This window comes from Homarus americanus, unplaced genomic scaffold, assembly GCF_018991925.1.
Source record: "Homarus americanus isolate GMGI-L3 unplaced genomic scaffold, GMGI_Hamer_2.0 scaffold23617, whole genome shotgun sequence".
Taxonomy (NCBI): Eukaryota; Metazoa; Arthropoda; class Malacostraca; order Decapoda; family Nephropidae; genus Homarus; species Homarus americanus.
The window spans coordinates 1,263,512-1,284,075 of record NW_024720711.1 but is presented as its reverse complement, the minus strand read 5'-3'; the positions used below and the strand labels follow the sequence as shown (position 1 = coordinate 1,284,075).

At 36.4% G+C, this 20,564-nt stretch overlaps 1 protein-coding gene across 3 annotated transcripts in view; it reads right to left on the bottom strand.

Annotated features, from left to right (window-relative positions):
* Nucleotides 1–51: 51 nt before the first annotated feature.
* Nucleotides 52–20,564, bottom strand: part of LOC121860708 (CD109 antigen-like) — a 126,776-nt gene continuing 106,263 nt past the window's right edge. For 2 of the 3 annotated variants that reach the window (XM_042358009.1, XM_042358010.1), the window contains exons 31-36: nt 19,165–19,403; nt 16,478–16,639; nt 16,032–16,228; nt 14,037–14,223; nt 12,906–13,014; nt 52–11,604 (exon numbers count right to left, since the gene is read on the bottom strand). In XM_042358009.1, the coding sequence (XP_042213943.1) occupies nt 11,396–11,604; nt 12,906–13,014; nt 14,037–14,223; nt 16,032–16,228; nt 16,478–16,639; nt 19,165–19,403 (1,103 nt within the window). In that variant the 3' untranslated portion in view covers nt 52–11,395. Of the gene's footprint in view, nt 11,605–12,905; nt 13,015–14,036; nt 14,224–16,031; nt 16,229–16,477; nt 16,640–19,164; nt 19,404–20,564 lie in introns of those variants that run through there. The other variant, XM_042358011.1, reaches the window with a different exon arrangement.

Below are 20,564 nucleotides of genomic sequence, written 5' to 3'. Positions count from 1 at the left end.
AAGCTAAGAAGGTTTGAATACTTAAAAGGTTGTGATTATAAAAGTCAACACTGAAATAAATGTGTATATTTACATAACAATGTAACAATACGTAAGTGTAAACATTGATTATATTTCCTTTTACTTCTTCATAGCCTTTGCAAAAATGAGAATGATCTAGAAGTATCCAGTTTTATGACCAGGGGCACATGAATAATCCTGTATTGCATAAACCAATTTGACCACAATAACCACAACACATCGATCACAGTTGCTTGATTGCAGGTCATACTTTACTTTAAAGAAATGTAACCAGACACTTTATTCATTTATTTCTTTGTCAGTTTAACTTCTTTAAATTTTTAACCCAAAGGGAATGGGAGGTGGGGTGAGGTGGGGTGGGGCAGCTGGAATCTAGACCATTTGTTCATCTCTGATTACAACTAAGATTTCAGGACCATTTTTGATGACTCTGTTTGTTGAAAACTTGGACATAATATGGAAGTGATGTAAGTCTCATGATAAATCTTTATCCAATGTCCTGAAATCTAATCTGTGGAATGAAAACCCCAATATTGAACTGATGATTCTGTTCATACTGAAGATTTTGATAGAAGCCAATTGACCTGAGGATCCTGTGTGGGAAGTACAGTTCATGTATAAGGATCATAATACAGTACTGAAAATGCATGAAAACTAACTTCCTTGTAAAGTTCAACTTCAAATGAGAATGTTTTCCAACTCTGAACATTATAGTCCTTGTTAACACCTGGGCTTCGCGCTATGGTCGGTGTCCCCTCCCCCCCTCCCATGCAGGTATATTCGGAAACATTTGAAAAAACAAATTAAATGCAATTCTAGTCTTACAAACTGGCCATGTATTATATAAACAGGAAATAAATAAGTGTCTGTCATAAATCTTTGTACCACAGGTTGGCAACACCGGGACTAGGAAGAGTCGAGGATGTTTATGAAGTAAAGAGGTAAATACGTACACTAATTTGTAGGCGATATGAGGTACATGACACTTGTTTTACTTTGTTACTACAGTATTACACTATATTAACAATCATTATTACTGCTCCAGTAATTGATCACAATACTAGACTTGTGCTTTGGGTTGCAGAAACACATGGTGAAGTGAGTCAAGTCCAAGGGCGAGATGCCTACATTCCAAAAGCTGAGAAGCTAGGGAGAAGAGACTGGGAGGCTCTCATGTGTGAGAGAGTGAAAGATAAAAACCTACTTGGCATCATACTCTAGCCAAGCCCGCCCTTTTTATTCAAATACGCCTGTGAAAGATAAAAGTGTCATGTGATGTGACCCGAAACTCTAGAGATACATGTTATAGGATATGATCTGAAGCATAAGGGTCAAGAAAAATTTTATGTAATTTGTGCAAAAAGATCACAAGCTTCAATTTAGTGATACCTGTACCTGATAATCACTGAGATTTCCCAATGAACAATAAATGCTTTATCATCCAAGCGTGCTTGAAAATATGACTAACTTTAAGCAGTATCTTAATTAAAGTTAAATGGTGGTAGCACAGCAGTAATGTGCATATCTCGCACCATTATGTCATGCGTTAGATACCTGGCCCGGACAGGCCAACACACGTGGGAAGGGTGTTATCCAATATGACCCTATCAAACATACCAGGTTTCCTCCTGCACTAACACTGGGCAATAAAATCTATAACAAAGAATGGCAGGTGTCATATGCAGGCTTGAAAAATCTCATATACAGTCCACCAGTTAAATACAGTACTGTACTGTACTTTACTGCATAAATTGTTGGAATACCACTTCTAAAAGTACTTTCAAATTCCAGTACCTGTATTGAGGGTCATTCTTAGTATGTCAACAGATTATCATTAGAAGAGCTGGTAGCTTAAAAAGAGAAAAAGTTAGCAAATAACATACTGTATATAAGTAACAAAGATCTTGGTACAGTATACAGCTGTTATCCAGCCAGGTATGAATTTTATTTGCCTTATGTAAGAAATATGGACTGCATAAAAGCTGCTAATTTCCAGCCCAAGTAACACTTAAAGGATATGTGTCCGAGGCTTATCTTTACTTTTACTTTACTTTTATCCTCTTCACCACTGATCGGCTCGTTAGCCGCTTGGGCGATCGGTCACATCTCTGATTACTGTACTTTTCCTTTTCTTTTATCCTCTTCACCAAAAGATTGGCTCGCTAGCAGCCCGGGCGAGCGGTCACGTCTGTGTCACGCACTGTTGGCAAGTACTGGGCATGCACTAGCTCCTGAATGTACCTGAACCTGCTCCAGTGTTGGTCAAGTCTTGTCTTGAAAGAGCTCACACTCGGTGCCGTCACAACAATTTCTGGTAGATTGCTCCAAGAGTTTATAACCCTCACTCTGAAAATGTTTGCCTTCACAGAGACTTGCCAACATCAGAAACTTTAAAGGCTGTGGGAAGCAGTAACTTTGACAATGGTGAGAAATGGGAAGTATCTCAGAATGGTTCTATGGGCTGGACAAAATAGAAGCTAGCTTTTCCTGAATACAAATGATCAAGGTCCAGTGATCGCTTTGCATTGAATGGTAACATTCTATCATTCAGGAGTCCTTTTTTTGAAGAACTGTGGTGTCCAGATAAGTTTTGGAAAGATAACTACAGTTCCTAGACTAAATGCTGTAACATTGTGATGTGGTTTACATTTGGTCAAGATGGTTTGTACAGGGTGTCTCATAGGCAGGAAATTCAATACTGGAGAGAAGAGTCAGTTTAATACTGTACTCATGTATGGAATACAAGGCCAGATGCGACACACCTATCTACTGTAAAATAATTTAATCAATGAAACCCAGGTGTTACAACAGATTGGTGGCTTTCAGTGCATAAAATTAAACAAACTTTTCTCTGATGTTAATTTCTCCATCTGCATTGATTGTTTGATTCCCTAAGAGAGAGAGATTTTTAATTGTGCTCAACCTATATGACACACTGTCCAATACAAAATCCTTTGCTTTTCCCCAGATTATAGAGTTGCTTTTCACAAAGGGAACAAATTATAATACAGTATTCACAACAAAAACATATAAATATCTACAGATACCAGAAAACTGAAGTTCACTGTATAAAAAAAATGAAACATAAGTACAGGTACAACATATCCTACAAAACTGTGTACAGCATACAACATATTTGGTTTCACTGATGAGTTTGCTCACCTTTCTGGTATCGACAGGTATATTTGACCACTGATAGGAACTTTAAGAGAAAAATAAATCAGTTTACAGTTAAAACCCTGGGGATAAAAGCAATATGAAGCTAGTGTTTGAGATTTCAGGATAATGCTTTATATTTGGAGTCTACCTTCTTAAGCAGTAAGTTAATATTATAAAAATGCTTGTTTCATGACTAAAAGACTGCTATTTTTTAACAGAAGCCTCTCTACCATAGTACTACCTGGTCAACATAACAAAGTTAGTCTACAGTAACAAAATAGAAGGGCCAGATTATATATGTCATTCTGTTGATGAGAATTATATTTCATGGCACTTACCAGTAATCTTACATCATGATATAAAGGTAACCTAGAAATAGTGACGAACTTAAAAGTAACCCTTTTTTGCTTAAAGGTATATGCACCATGGTATGAGAACAACATCCAGTACAGGTACTATACATATGTTATTAACTGGCAAAAATTATGGCCCATTTAATAGTCATTAATTTGACCAAAGGCCTCAAATAGAAAAGACCATTTCTTGAACTAAAATTAACTGCATCACACGAGAAAACCATTAACCAGAGAAGGTCAATGATCATCAAGAGTACTCAAAACATTATGAACATTTATGATTTTTTTACATCATGTACAGCATTTAAATGGATTCAACCCACTCAAAACAGAAAAAATTCATTAAACACTATGTTCATTACAATGCTAGTACAGTAGCATAATTTACAACATTAGTATTACATGTTCATTACAACACCAGTACCTGCACAATAATACGTACTGTGACAATAGCACTACACTACATACTTACTACATTTACTGTGACAAGAGCACCCTGTAGTTGAAAAGTCTGATGGATTGAAAGTTTTTCTTGCACCCTGTGTGTTGCAGCCAATCATGATACAGAATATTTATTCAATAGCTACAGCACTGAGAAAACAACAATGAGTCTTTACACCTCCATCAAAATCTCAAGCACTACTGCACCCAGTAAAAGCAGTTATCATTGTGCATGTCCACATTAATCTGATGAGGTGATTTATTGTTTCTAAATACAGGCAGTCCCCAACTTACAACAAGGATACATTGGTATCCTTGATCGTAAGTAAATTTGTTCTTAAGTCAGAACAGTGTTAATTCCAGAGGTTATGTTAGGTTAAAGCACATCCCTGCTCATACAATAAAAAAAAAAAAAATATCCCATACAAAACAAATAATGTAAATACTATAAAAAAAGTGATGTTAAACAATATAGAATTGTGAAAATAATGTAAAAAATTAGATTTTAATAAAATAAATTTGCGATGAATGTATTTGGATCCCATTCATAAGTACGGGTGTTCGTAAGTCAGTCGGTCGTTACCCGGAGACTGCCAGCACAGTGAAAAATGAAAGCGGCCCCTATAGACAGCATGGCCAACACTTTACTTTATTGTTCTAATTCACATCTGGGTGACCAGAGAGGGGCCCTGGTAATGAAGCAATAAACCACTGACTTCACCACTCCACCCTTAAGTAAACCCTCATTTATGTGCGAGGTTGTTTCCTCTGAGCGAGATGCATTGATGTGCTCCTGAGTTAATAGATGAGATTTCCTCATGATTTTATGTGTGCTGTCTCCATCATTCATCCATTTTGAGACAGTGGTAGTATTGATAACATTAGTGGTGATGATGGTGTGTTGATATTAGTGTTGGTGGTGATGAAGCTAGTGATTATAGAGATGTCGTTAGTGGTGATGAAGTTAGTGATGGTGGTGGCACATACAATACAGAAATGTATTTAAAACAATTGAAGCTCTATTGCATGAAGCACAGGTATAATGAAAAGTGTTATTTCACAGCAGTCAAGTTGAAGAATGTCATCACCATGACTAACCTCATCACCCTCCTTCCATGCTTTCATCATATTGTACAGAATTAACCCATAAAAGGAATTACTCGTACTATACAAATGTTATACAAGCACATAAATATTACTTGAGGTATAAGCAGGCTGTGTGGACTCTGTGGAACATTTATTTGTCACAGACAAGTGACTTTTGAAATTTAATTGCCTGGATTATTTTTTTCACGTGCCCTCACAAATTAGTGGAGGAAATTTGCTTACCCAGATTTTTTTTATGGGAAAATTTAAATACAAATGTTATTTTTTTTTAAATATTTAAATTTATTATGTGTATCAGCTCACAAATCACTTGTGTCCATCTAAATGGTGTCAGTGGCGTTAACCCTTGTCATGTGATGTCACAACTAATGCTACGGCACCTCACAACCTTCAAAGTATGATCACCTACCTAAACTACCACTCCCTCCCTTCTCACCCCCCCCCCCAAATAATCTGGTGTCAGTGATGGTAACACTTGTCATGCGAGGTCATAACTCCTGTCACCTTACATCTACAGCCTCTCAGCTTGGTGGTTCCTTTAAAATGTTGATAACTTGATACCAGCTGATTAAATGGAGGCTTACTAAATAGACAAATTCCCTGCACCTGACATAAGAGTAGGTCAATAATCCTGGTACACTGCTGACAAGCAGTCCGTTGATGAACCTCCCTGGTTAAACATGTACAGTGAGGTGGGGTCACACAGTAACTTACAAATTGCTCTCAAAATATTAGCGTCTGCCGGGCATATTGACATGAAAAATCACTTCCCTGGTCCCTAGTCCGAGCACATCCTGGCTGCCAGGCACTGCTAATCTGCACAACCTGGGTATAAGAGACCACAGAACCCCAAGCAATGATGAAATCATTGTCTATTCAATATGTATCTGTAAAAATAGCCAAATTCACATTTGTGTGTTGGCTTATAACTGGCGGCAAGATAGAGACTACAATATAGCACTTGTTACTTGCATTTACAGTATTTAACATTTACGTATGTTTAAAAACAAAGATAAACAGTATACACCATGCCAGGTTGGGTCTCTACCTGTAGATTGAGAAATTAAAAAAATGTGGCTTTTTTCCTTTCAAGGTTTCATATTCTATATTATTATATAGTACTGTACAAGCATGGAAACCCTACCTCCAGAAAAGCCTGCATACCAAGAAAAGAGGCAACACTGAGCAATTACAGTATACTGATTCTGGTATTATGTCAGCTCCATTATCCAAGTAGACTAGGGGACATACGGTAACTTAAAGTTCACCAAGTTGTCAAGCAGAATGAACATAAGAAAATACTTCTTTACACAGAAAGTGGATAAATCTAAGGAATGGTCTTCTGGCTCAAGCTGTGGAATCGAGAACGGTACTGGGCTTCAAAACAGTCCCAGACAAAACTATCAAGAACAAAGGAGGGATCCTACTCATGCTACTGACCTCCTACCCTCAGCATGGTCCCATGGGTGGCCATTAGGTAAATAAATTAAATGAAAGGGGGGTCCCATAAAGCTGATATGAGGCCACATGGCCAGCACTGCACTAAATCACCTTCATTTTCCCAATTGTAAAGCTGGAATGGAGGGTGATCCGAGATCACACCAATGACCCTTAAGACAGGAGGTGAATGGTTAATCCAGTTTGCTGCCACACCCCTTAAAGGTTGTATATAATCAATGAGATACACAATTATTAAAAAGAACAAACTCAAAATTTGCTTGAAAGTGTAATATGTACTGTATAGTTGATACATACCGGGTCGTGACAGTTTTATATGTGAAACTATGGGCAAGTTTCTTATGCCACTGCCTCGGTTTACAAAATAGTAATGAGGAACTTGGAAGTTTTTATTTTTATTTTTTTTTATTTGGAACTTAGAAGTTAATCAATTTGTTGATTATATTCTGGGATAATGATTTTGCAGGGTTGGAGTAATTGTATTTGTTATTTAATGGAAATGTAATTAATTACAAGAAAATAGGATATGTAATTGAAAAAGTTAGCAGTTAATTGTAATTTAAATATCATGTACTGTACTGTAATTGTAAACTCAGCCCCCTGAGGAAATTGTTAATTGGTTCAGCATTAAAGGAAAAGTGAAGAAAGTGGTTGCAGATAATGCATCTTCCATGGTGAAAGCTTTTGACGCGTCCCTGCCAAGTTTCTACATGGATCAGGAACAAACAAAGGATGAAGATTCAGGAGGTGACCCCAACATCCTTGAAGAAGTTATTAGCTTGGAAAATGTTGTCATTCCTCCCTCAAAGAATGAGTTGCTTTGCACACACTCAGCAACTGAGTGTGAAGGATGGGTTTACTCACCCAGATGTTAAAACTTCACTTCTTTCATCAACACTTCAGAAAGTTGCATCCTTGGTCAACTCAATTCGAAAGTCAACAGTAGTTGCTCCATACCTTCGAACTAAAGGATTGTTCTCCAGACACAAAATGTGATGCGGTGTAATTCACAATTGAAAATGGTGAAATCTTTACCCAAGAATCCTGTCGAGGTAAATACTGCAGTTGATCTTCTCTCCGAAAGAGAGAAGAAGGAAAAAAATATTGACACCAATGGAGATTTCTGCCTTGAAGGAGCTTGTCAGTGTCCTTGAACCTTTTCAAGAGGCCATGGAAGTTGTGGAGGGGCAGAAGGTAACCATATCTGCCATTAGACCAGTGATTCAGGGACTTAAACATTCACTGGAGCACTTACTTACATCTGGGTCTTCCAGCAACAGCCAATTGCAGTACTGTGAACCTTTGGCTAGAGGCCTGCTGGACTCTGTGAAGAAAAGGTTGGACCCATGCATAGAAATGAGGGATGTTCGAACAGCAGCTTTTCTGGATCCTTGGTTCAAAATGGACTGGCTGTCGTCACAGGAGCAGAAGGACCAGGTACTGATTGATATCAAGGAAATGTTGGAAGAATTGGAGGCAGTTCAGGAGGGGTCAACAGAGGAAGAAAATGACAAAAATGATCTAGCAGAAGGATTACCCGAATCAAAAAGACCCAGACCTTTCTCCTTCGTACCACCATTCCCAACTCGGCCACAAAATCAACGAGCATCGGAGGGAAGTACAGTGAGTCTGTTCTTGAAACAATTGTAGTAGAAGGAAATATCCCATTTTCAAGTAATTCAATGCTCTACTGGAAAGAAGCGTCCCGAACTTTTCACCCACTGAAGAACCTGGCAAGGGAGCTTAAGGGGTGTAATGCAATATCTGCTCCATCAGAGTGTTTTTAGCATTGCTGGAAATTATTTCAGTCAACAGGGCCCAACTTGGTGTCGCTTCTTTCTGTTCATTGTTAATGATAAAGTGTAATGATGAATTATTTGAAAAACTCCCAGCTTTGTAAATATTATGTGTAACTTGTAGTATGCATGGACTGCACTGGAATCTTGATAGCCTATGTCTGCTTTTTTCACAATAGCTTTAAGTGAAACATATTCATCAATATGGATTTAGCCCTTATAACTAGACAGCATGACGGTTTTCTTCTCAAAGGGTGAGCTAGCATGTAGAAACTTGTAATTATAATTGAACTTTTGATTTTCAAATTGTAATTGTAATTGATTTAAAAAGGTGTAAATGTTCCAACCCTGTTACTCAGTGCAGTTGGCAAGTTGTCCAGTCTTGGCTTATTCCTTAACACTAGGTCATACAGCTCAGTAACATAGGGTGTGGTTATTGTGTTGGCGACAACGTCTACACTCACTTTGAACAAATTCATGCCTAGGTGGCCCTAGGGTTAGCCATCCTCAAATTGGGTGAAGATCAGTCCAATCCAACTGAGATATCAACACGTTTGAGCTTACCGTTTGTTTATTACGTCTCTCAAGGATCAATTTCCTTAACACCTTATTTGGCATTAGATTCAGCTCTTGCCAATCACAGTTTTAGCAGCACACCACCTTGCCAGAACTGTTAAAGCTTATTCATTGATACAGAGCCTTTTACTGGGAATGGCAGAGCCCAATCTTCTGATGTGTGTAAATATCTCTTTAAGAGCTAATGCACCTTTTAATTATCTTAAAGTATCATTTTGATCACTCACTATTAATATTTTAGCCCAAAATATTAGACAAGTAACTGGAACAATGCAAAGACACACCCTAATCAGTTCCTGAAGGCCAAGCTTGTAACAGCTGTTCAGTGGCACTCATGCTCTCAGTATAAAATGTTAACTGTTAATTGGTGCTCTTGTTGTTGTGTAACACTACACTCTTGCTCACAATGCAGCAAATCATGAAGCCAAAACTCACAATCCATTAGGTTTTTACTGTATAACACATTCATTACAACACAAGCACTACATATCCACAACACAATTGGTATTACCTCTTCACTACCACTACATTTACACTATAACATTATACACTACATTTTCAATACTACTACTATCTGTACATGGTAAATATAACAGTATATACAGTACAGTAGTACTACATATTAACTACAACACTAGTACTTGTTTACTACAACAATAGTAATACATGTTTACCCCAATAGCAATACTATTACTGTATTATGTTTGCTACAACACTACATGCTTACTTCAACAGAACATGTTCAGTGCAACACTAGCAATATAGTATGCTCTCTACAACATGTTCAGTTACAAGCACTAGCAATAAATGCTCACTACAAAACTATTATTGCTGACTAGTACTGCTCATTCCCCTTAAAGTAGGAACACTGTGTACCTTACACTATTTAAAAGATAACTTGTAAAAGTAAAATTTACATTAATAAGACAATACCTGTATTAGCAGGATACCCATACTGTAATTTGTAAAGTATAGTGGACATAATTTTCTATGAAATTAGAATAGTATTCTAATAATATTTCTCTTAAATGCAATACACTGTAATAAGCTAATTATAACTTATCACAGAAGCAGTAAATTATTTTTTCACTCCGGCACAGTAGTGGTACAATTATTATTTAATTTTATTTATTGATTTTTCTTAAACATCCCAATTTAGATCTTAACAGGTTCCATTTATTGAACCAGCTTCAGTAATGAAATTATGAAGATTTCTTATAAAATATTAAAATGAATTACCACAAGAAAGAGCACTGAAGTATGAAATCCCATTCTATGAATACAGGAGATGGTTAAGTAACCTAATAAAGTAGACCAATTGCCAGAATATCCCCAAAAAGCTTGCCTTGTTCAGGGTACTATCTGAATTCTTGAGGCAGGTACATAGTTTACTGACAATACCATGCAATGTAAGTGGCTGTCAATATTACACATACAGGTAATACAGTTCTCAAAATAATGCTGTGCTGAAAGAGCAGCTGAAAATTTTGCATTATAAATTAAAATAAAACTTAACTACGGTTGTTAGTTATAAATAAGAATTTCAAAGCACTACCCATTAGAGAGAGAGGTTGAATTTGGGGCATAAAAGGTTCTAATACATGAGTGAGAATATCTCAGTTTTAATAATATTGTCAATTCTATCTCTCAAACATTCTAAATTGTATGTTATGATTATTATATACAGTACTGTATAACCTGAATGAGCATTTTCTTGTCAATAGTCAAACTTCTTAGGGACCTTTATATAACTTCTAAAATTCATTATATTTTACCTAATTCTTATCCCCAGGGTTTACTATGTTACCCGACACATCAGCTCATTATTATAAATAAAAAAGCACTGTGCATAATACTTCAAATATAAATTGTACTAACCCACCCGAGTGTGGAAAATGGCCATAAAATGTTAATGATGATGATGATGACTATGATGATAACAATGAGGATAAGGTCAACTTATTCATATATACAATATAAAACAACACTTATATAATACTCATTTTTGGCATTAAAATAAAAATTATTAGCATGAATAAACCATACTATAAAATGCATATAAAATAATGACTAAAAGTTCTGACTTACCACAATGAAGTGACATATTTAAAGAAAAATTCTCACACTGACATATACAAAACGAGAATGTTTTACAGTACAGGATAACACTTGGGTATGTGTATCTGGATTCGCAAAATTAGCATCGACTGACATGGAGTTACAGTACATTTAAATATATAAAATACCGTATATGAAGTGCTTTTTTAGGAATGAAACTCAATGATCTTAACGAGAAGGAAAACTCCTAAAAAAATAGATAAAAATTCATATTACATTACAAGTGACACATGGTGTGATCAGCAAAAATAATGTCAAAATGTGTGAAAGATAATGAAAATCATAGTTATGTCCTGAATGAATCAGTTTCAATAATTTTTTTTTAACAATACTGGTTTTCATACTTAATTTGTGCACTTAACACTAAGGTGTTCTTGTTATTTGCTCATTTCCAAATAGTAGGAGGAGGAGCCAAAGACTCAAAATAGCAAATTGACTAGTTAACTCCACTGTGTGTGTAGACTGGACAGCACTGTAGATGGGACAATAAGGGCACTGATATGACCCACACACTTCACAGATATCAAGTTTTGCCAGTGGTGATGCATCAATCATTACCATCTCAAAGTGCTCTGTTGGGAGAAAAACATAGTTGATAATTAAATCATTAATGTATAAAATAATTCCCTTAAAATGGAACATTCCGGGTGCCCACATTTATACCAGCTTCACAGGAACTAGATTCACACATATGGGGTTTACTTTTTACAACTGAGCTTAAGTTTAAACATGTGCAGCAGCACAATGTGCATTTCATTTCCCCTGTCCAAAATGCATCAATACAAAATATCTCATGTGCAAGGATGCTACCAGATTGAAAGTCATAACTCATGAAACATTTCTATAATCTCCAGGCTTTAAAGGATCTTAGTCACCATACACTATCTGTTCATTGGGAAGCCAATAATAGCACAGGTTGAAAGAGATAAGACTCTGTTGAAAGAGGCTGTAAGTTTCCATTCAGTGTGGAGAACTGCTATCATGTAATCATGGGCATCCTAAACAAACATGGAAAATGGTGGTGATAGTCTGACAAAGATGAACCGCACAAAATCTTGAAGATTGGTTTACACATGCTTTTGTGTGAAGGTGGGGCACTGTTGCCCTTATGCTAATCCCAATATTTGAGTTAAGTTTATGCCTTCCAACACCACTTCCTTAATTCATCCAACAGATCAGGGAGTGATAACATTTACAATGCATAATTTAATGTGGACATTATCTCAGGTGCTTAAGGGGAAGCAACAAAATGTATTGTTGAGTATACTATACTGTACCCATTTATAATTTTCATCCCATAAAATATATCCAATATTTTTTTAATAAACTGCCATTAAGAATTATTGTTAAAAACAAAAAGCAGGACTATGGCTGTGGTTAGGAAAGTAACCCCCTTTACCAAGAAAACCTAGTTTCACTTATACTGTCCTTTACTAGAAACACAACCTCTGGTATAAATGAGAGCAACTTGTATATAACAGATGAATAGGTCTGGTTACATTAGCCTACAAATAGAATAAGTACAAATTCTGCTACAAAAATATACTACAAAAGTGCATATGTTTAAAGAGAGCTTTTTATTTAAGTGCCCAATAAAATAGGTTACCAATAAATTCTTTATGTATTCTAAAGTTCAATGGCTTATAACTCATTTCAGCTTATCACTGATGCAAATTTAAAGAAACATATCATTTATGATTTCTTTTTTAGTTTTTAAAATTTTGATGGGAAGGGGTTAAACTGCTGTTATTATTGGTGTGAATCTATATGTTAAAAAATTTCAGCATATATATATTGTATACTGTATTCACTTTTTGAAAATAACTACTGTTCCTTATTTGTAAATAAAATTAACGTACTGTAAATAACTTACCAGGAGCAAAGAGCTCCATGACTGTAGCAGATCGTATAGATGTGAGATTGGCTGCAGGATACCACCGTTGTATGTCATAGCTGAAGCACTGTTTCTTGTCTGATGGAATCTAGGGGACAAAGTGTTTGTATGAGCAAACATCCTTTAAGACAACTCCTTCAGTTTTGTAGGGTGCCATAGTGACAATGAGCTCATCTTATTGAAGGACAGGAGTGTTGAGAATGTTTTCAGAATTACGATGAGGCTCTAGAACCAAGATGGATCACATCAAGATAAAGTGATCATGTTAGCAAAGCTTCTGCAAAGGGAAAAATTGCCAGGTGATGCTCATGTTGAATCTTAGACCTAAGCTGAATATTAAGTATATATTTGATTATAAAATTATAGTTTCATCCTGATTGATCTTTTATTTTCAATAAAATAGAGAGGGACTTTTGGACAACCCTGTACATAATGCCCCCCATGAATGATTCCCCTTCCACCAAGTCTCTTAACCACCTGCCCTTGATCTTGCAGACAGTATTTTTCGGAGAATGGAATTGGTGTTTTAAGGCTGAAATGTAGCAAAGAATCACAGCACTAAATACTGACTTTTTTTTTTTTTACAGAGTTGGGAAAGGTAGACCATTTATCTACAATTTAATTTGTTTATATGTAAGGGGTCCTGGGAATCCTGATTGCTACACTATTAACTTGTTGACTGTACACAAGTCACATGAAGATGACATGAACCATGGCAAAAATTAAAATAAATATAAATTTTGACATTGATTGCAACTAAATACATGTATTCCACAAACTTTGAAAGGTCAACAAGTATGTACAGTATCTTCAAATAAGAATGCTTCCATGCCTATATAAATCACGACATCCCAGATTATTATTAATTAAACACCAGAACCCAGAGCATTACGACTGGGTTCAAAACTGTAAAATTTGAGTACAGTGTAATTAGTGTTGATTAATGATTAGTGCCAAGACATACACAGGGTAGTGATGTGATGGACATAAATACAATTGTAGATTCAAAATAGCAATTATAAACAAGGGGAAAAAAAGTAAATTCATATTGTTTTCAATGCAAGTGGTGCATAATATTGCTATATAGTTATGGCAATTTCTCAAACTTACATAATCAAATTGCCAGAAGACATGAGTGTGTGTGGTATGTACATTCCGGAGTTGAGGAAAGCTGCCATTCGCTTTAATTGATGAGACTGTAAGGTCAGCTAAAGGCTGGAAAAACATATAACCTGTGGGTATTTCCACTTCAATTAAAGCTGCACTGCTCATGATCCCATCTTCTGTTGCCATCCACCTGCAAAGATTGAATTATTCAATAATGTGGTGTATTTTATATCTGCACAGCTGAATAACAATTTGCAATTTCTGGAAATATTCTAAAAGTAATGCTTCTATGGGAAAGAGATCTGTCTGGTGCAAATAAATTATTCACAGGCTGTGACTGTTACATCCTACCTAGCCACAGGAAGACAAGACCACAGACATGTATCCTCAATAATCACGGGACCCGATAATATATGATCTGACTCATCACGGTATCCTCAATTGCGGCCATGAGTACGCTTATTACCAATTGATCTGGGCTGTCGTGGAATTATCATGGGACAGCGGTGGGTTGGCGAGAACCAACGGTAGCAACGACTGCCAAGAGATGGCAGAACAGCTCATGGCACCAGGTTCCAGCGATAGCATTTGCTCCTTTGCTCTGTTTTGGTTGGTGTTTGAAGACAGTTTCCAGCTCCGTGCTTGTTTTTGGAGCAATATTTGTAACTTTTACTTACCCTCCACCCTGGTACCTATGAACAAGAAGAGTATTAAGGTTCCTGATCTAACTAAGCACCGAAAATGTGTGTATTCTCTGGTTGAATTTTCCCGACAAGGATAAGCATGTGCTTGGCAACACACCCACTGTGTGTTACCACTTCCTTCCTCTCCACCTCTCTAATCACCCCCATCTTTCTGCTTTCTCACTCCATAATTTAAAATTTATGTAACATAATGTGGAAGGAATATGACGTTGTTCATTTATACTTGCACTCAATTTTGTGGGTAGACATCAGCTGTTCAGTTGTGTCTGGCAGGGCTGCAGCCAGTGTTAATAAACAAACCGATTGATGTATCATCTAACCACTTACCACAACCTCTCCCTCTCTCTGCTTTATCTTGAGCAAATCAACACAATATCCACTGCCTCCCACCCACTTCACACATTCCTCCCTCCCTCCTACCCACTGCATCTCACCAACACTCTGCCTTTCACTCATTCTACTATGACTGTCATTCATGACACAATATTGTACATTGTTTATTTGTTATTCATTAATTAGTAAAGATATGTTACTAGTATTATATCCTTTAGTGTACCTACAAATTTTGGGGGGTATATTTTGGTCAGTTTGGGGATGTGTCTTTGGGGTCGTGGTTGAAACTAATTTTTCCCAAATGTTAGGTGTTTCGATATACAGTATACAGTTTTCTTATCACGGTAGTTTTCTGGAACCTACCTAACCCAGTGATTATCGAGGATACATGTATTTCAAGAGGACTCCAAAACTGATGAAGACATTAGACATACGAGTCATCAAAGAATTGTAAAATACAGGGGGTCCCTGGGTTACGAACGGGTTCCGTTCCTGAGGACATTCTTTAGTCGGAAATGTACGTAAGTTGGAACACATGTTATGTGCATACCGTACTTATAGAACAATGTTTAAAATCCCACTACATAATAGCCTAAGTCCTTATATACATCTATAATCACTTAATTTAAGAAAAAAGAAGAAATAGAATGACAAAATACTGTAGATGAAAGCAAAAAATAAGACTGTGTAAATAAAATACTCGTTTGCATCGGTGTTAGTTCGTAAATTGGGGACCCTCTTACAAGTAACAAGTGTTAAAGTAGCAACTGAGTGTTACCTATAAGTGATGTATTAAAATCAGTTGAAAGATATTAAGTTTTAAAACACTTGTCTCAAAGCAACCCAAACCATACCTATACGGTACAGAACAATATGGCTTAGCCTAAAATTAACCCATTTCAAATGAGGTTTATCTGTGACCGACAATGAACTACTACTTAATATCCCATGCAGAACTTACCTGGCACACACAGTTGTAGTAATAAGAGACTTATTTCGAAACTGGTGATATATTTCCAAGACACTAAGTTCAAAATATTTCTTGTGTGGCTGCTCAATGAAGTTCAAGACATCTACCCCCCATGACACATCCAGCTGAGCTATTGCTTGACCAGACCCTTTTGCTATCATGTTGACATGACCCCATACATTCTCCAGCTGAGGAGATACACACATAAGGTCATTAGTATTATTATACAGTATACTGTATTCTTGAAACTTGTGACTTATTACTTTTACATATTCTACACATATGACATTATAACAAAGTACAATATGTATAAACAACATAACATGCATCTACATACAATATTTTGCCAGTGACAATACCCACATATATATGATTTACAAGCACACTGTATTCTAGTGCTGTATCAAAATATATCTACAGAATACAGTATAAATTACCTCAAAGTTGTGATAAGTTGATGTGGAACTATTATTAATAAAAACACTGTAAGGTTGCCTGGGCTGAGCAGTGATATCTAAAATGAACTCCATATTTGTTATATCACGAAGTCGTGCCCGAAATGCATATTCTGCTAAGGCTTGCATTGCCACAACTGTGTCCTGAAAATAAAGTTAATGGATTTGTTAAGGCTGAAATTGTAAATGTTTATAAGTTTGATGCTTACAAAGGGATTGATGTACAGATATCCTTCACTTAACGATGGGGTTGCGTTCCTGATAAACCTAACGTTAAGCAAAATTATCGATAAACAAGGGATAACAACAAAGCACGGAGGGTGAAAAACAGTTTCAAACGGCAGGGCGGTAAACACTGAGTACAGTACAGTATACTCTCGATTTAATGGAATCTGATATAGCGAACTTTCAATTTAGCAGAAGGATTTTTTTCAGTTATTTTTCAGACTCATGATATGGACATAGAAACATTATTTATGGCTTACCTTAAACTAGGGGGTTCGATGTTTGTTTTAAAACTTTTCTATAATTTCCAAACTTTTTTCCAATTGATAGCTGCACTCTTTTGACTTTCTCCCCCACATGACTTCCTTTCTGAGACTTTTGGGAGACTTTCGGCATGATGTCTAAGCACAGTAGTTAGTTGACCGAGATGTAAAACGAGAGGTAGCAGTGAACAACACACATGGTGGTGGCAAGACAAAGACAGAGCGGATGTAAACAAACTCTGCATGCCAAGCGGTACATTTGGCGTGGAATTTAACGGAATCACACTCGTTTTAGTGAACTACCGGTAGTTGCTAAATCGAGCAAAAATAATGAAAATTTTAATTTTGCGGAAATTTTTATTTAACAGAAAGGGGTGGCTGTTTGCTGTAACGTCACATCGGGGGAGGGAGCACAGTGCGGGCTGGGCGTGACTTGGTTACAGCAGCCCACTGCCTCCACACATTAGTTCATTTCCCAAACATACACAAACTTAATTTTTCTTATTTTGCAGTTATAGATTATATTTCTTAGCCACATTAGAGTACGTATTGTAATGCTTTTTCACAACCTTTATAGTTTCATTACATATTACAGGCATCTTCATCCCCCCTTTCCCAGTGAGTCAAGCTATCACTAAACCAAATTTAGACTACATTAAAGTGAGATAGGGTGTTAAAAAACTTATGACTAAACCAAATTAACATTAAGGGAATTAACGCTAAACAAGGGATACCTGTATATTTGATAAATTGTACAGTATATTTAAAATTTCCAACTTACCATTTTCACATTGCTGATGAGCATTCTCAGGTAAAATTACAATTATTTATACTTCATGGGCATTATTGTACAGCATAGGGTATTTGAAAAGATGAAAGGTGATTGGTAAAGAAACATTTTTAACACAGAACAATTTCATTGGTTCAACGGAGATTTAGTTATCAAGGGGGGCATGGTTTGAGGATTATTAGCAGGAATACCATAACACATTCAGATTTACAATGTTTGCTCCCTAAAGTGAATATCTGTGCAATTTTATTTTTAAGAGGGGGTTGCTGTTCTTTACTTATAAGTTATTTACATGAAAAAATAGTATTGTACATTGATTCTGAGACAGGCTGCATTTGTACAACTGTGTTACTTACTGGGGGGGTTCCTTGTCCTCAGACACTCCCCACCCACCTATAAAATCAGCCAGGATTTATCTGTTAAACTATTTTCAATACATATCATATCAATCACCCTTCCAACTTATGCCTTATTGGTGGATATCTGATGCTACAGTTGCTATAAAAGCTGTAAATCTTAATGTAGCTATGGTATGTCTGCCCCACCAGCACACAATAATATGTGAAACCTACTGTCTGTCAACTCTGATTCCAAGCTAAATGCCATTCTCATATTCAGTTTCAGCTGGCTGATCAAAGACCCATGGAAGGGGGAATGTTTTCTAGCTGCATGGCCAAGGACTCCTATTCACAAAGAAACCTGCCACATCAAGATGGCAAACAATCATTCCAGTATTTTTATGCGCTGCATTGCAAGATGTGCTTAGATTCAATAAATCATCAATCTAAATAATGTAGAATACTGTACAGAACTACTGTACATTAAATTACCAGGCAGTTCTACAACCATAATGCTATAGTGGTTATATGATAGCACATAACGAGTTGTCCAAAAGAATCCTGCTCTTAATGTTATAAGACTAGACTGGGAATTCTCTAGTAATTTTAACCCAAAATAAGTACTGGATTAAAAACTGTGGACTTGCTTGGAATAAAAAATAGTGACAGTAGCCTTAAGGTCTTCTGCATTGACTGGGCAGACATAGCTCTAATAATGCTTCCAGCTTCTAGGAACAACTGTTCAACCAAATCTCACTTATAGGAGATTGATGGTATGATTGGACTAGAGGGGTGTTTTTTTTTTAAACACCTATTCGCCTACTAGCCATTTCAGAGGACAGTCAGTTCTTTGTTATAACTTTCATTCTTAGGTGTTGGTATATATATTTAAAATGGAGTAAAAGATCAACCCAAACTTCATATTATAGGGAGTTTGTCAGAGGACATAAAACCCCTGAGTAAGCAGTCCTGTAAAAGCTGCCTGACTTAATGACAAAAGCCAAAAATAACACATCTTTGAACTATCAGATAAAGTGTAATAAAAAAACTTACCACAGTGGACATGAAGGCACAATCCCAATCCCTAACAGAATTAAGCCATCTCATAATCTGCTCTGTGTGTATTGTTACACCCTCCTTGATCAGAAAAACCAGAAGAGCATAGCTTGTCGTTTCTATGGCGTGGGAGTCCCACTGCTCAAGTTCCCGTGGGAGGAGAAAGGATTTCTGGTTATTTTCTTCTTGTCTTCTATGTATTGTAATCGGTGTACGGGACCAATATGTCATGTCTCCTGTGAATCAGACAACAGAATTTAACCTTGTAATTTCTATTACTGTATTCATATTTCCTTAAAATATATTATAGAAGTTACTGAATGAAAATTCTGAGCTGCCCTTTGCTATTTCATAATACAGTGGGGTATGCTATAACGAACGGATCCTACTACGAATATTCCTATAACGAACGGTTTTACCTATAAAATTGAGAATGCTATAACGAACGAAACTCCTACAACGAACATTATTTAAATTTTTTTTTTTTTTCTAATTTGTTGTTTTTTATTACAAATATTAATGATATTCTTTATTTCAGGGGTTTAGATGCATATTTATGCACTTTTTTACAATTTTATATTATATTTTTCAGTGTTAAGTGGTTGTATTTGGGGGCCTGGAACGGATTAATCCTATAACGAACGAATGCTATAACGAACAAGGTTCTAGAACCAATTAGATTCGTTATAGCATACCCCACTGTACGTAGTTAATGAATATTTTTTCATGCATGTAAGAATTTCAGCGAAACTATCAGTTAAAGACAATCGGCACACTGTCACCAAACAATGCCTTTAAGAATAACAATTTAAAACTTTAACATTCCTCTGACAATTTTTCCTAATACAACTGCAGATAATACATTTCTTAGTACAGAGCCCCCAAATTTTTGTTTACTGTTTAATTACAGTGGCCTCGAAAGTTTCATGCAGCTCGAGTTCAGCGATTCAAGAGTTTCACACGGACCCCTAAATTCTCCACCTCGCGACATCGGCACACCTTCTTTCCGAGTTTCACACTCCCTGTATAGTAATAAAATGTGTTTTGTACTTTGTATCTATGAGTTTTTGTGTCTAGACCTTGTTTAAATTATAAGCTAAACATTACTGTGTGATACATTACTGTTTTTTTTTTTTGTCATACAGTAAACCCTTGCCATTCGCGGGTTTGTGATTCACGATTTCGACAAGTCACGGTAAAGAGATGGTAGATATGGTGGTTAGCTTGTGAGCCTTTTTCTGCAGTGCAATGAGTCACCCCACGCACCTGCAGCGTCTCCTCTCTTTGTGCTCAACCATTGCCTGTGACTCAGCATCTCGTGTTGTACTCTCAAAACTTTAGTGTTTCTGTGTGAAATGGCCCCTAAATGACTGCCTAGCCTAGTGTCAGTGCTAGTG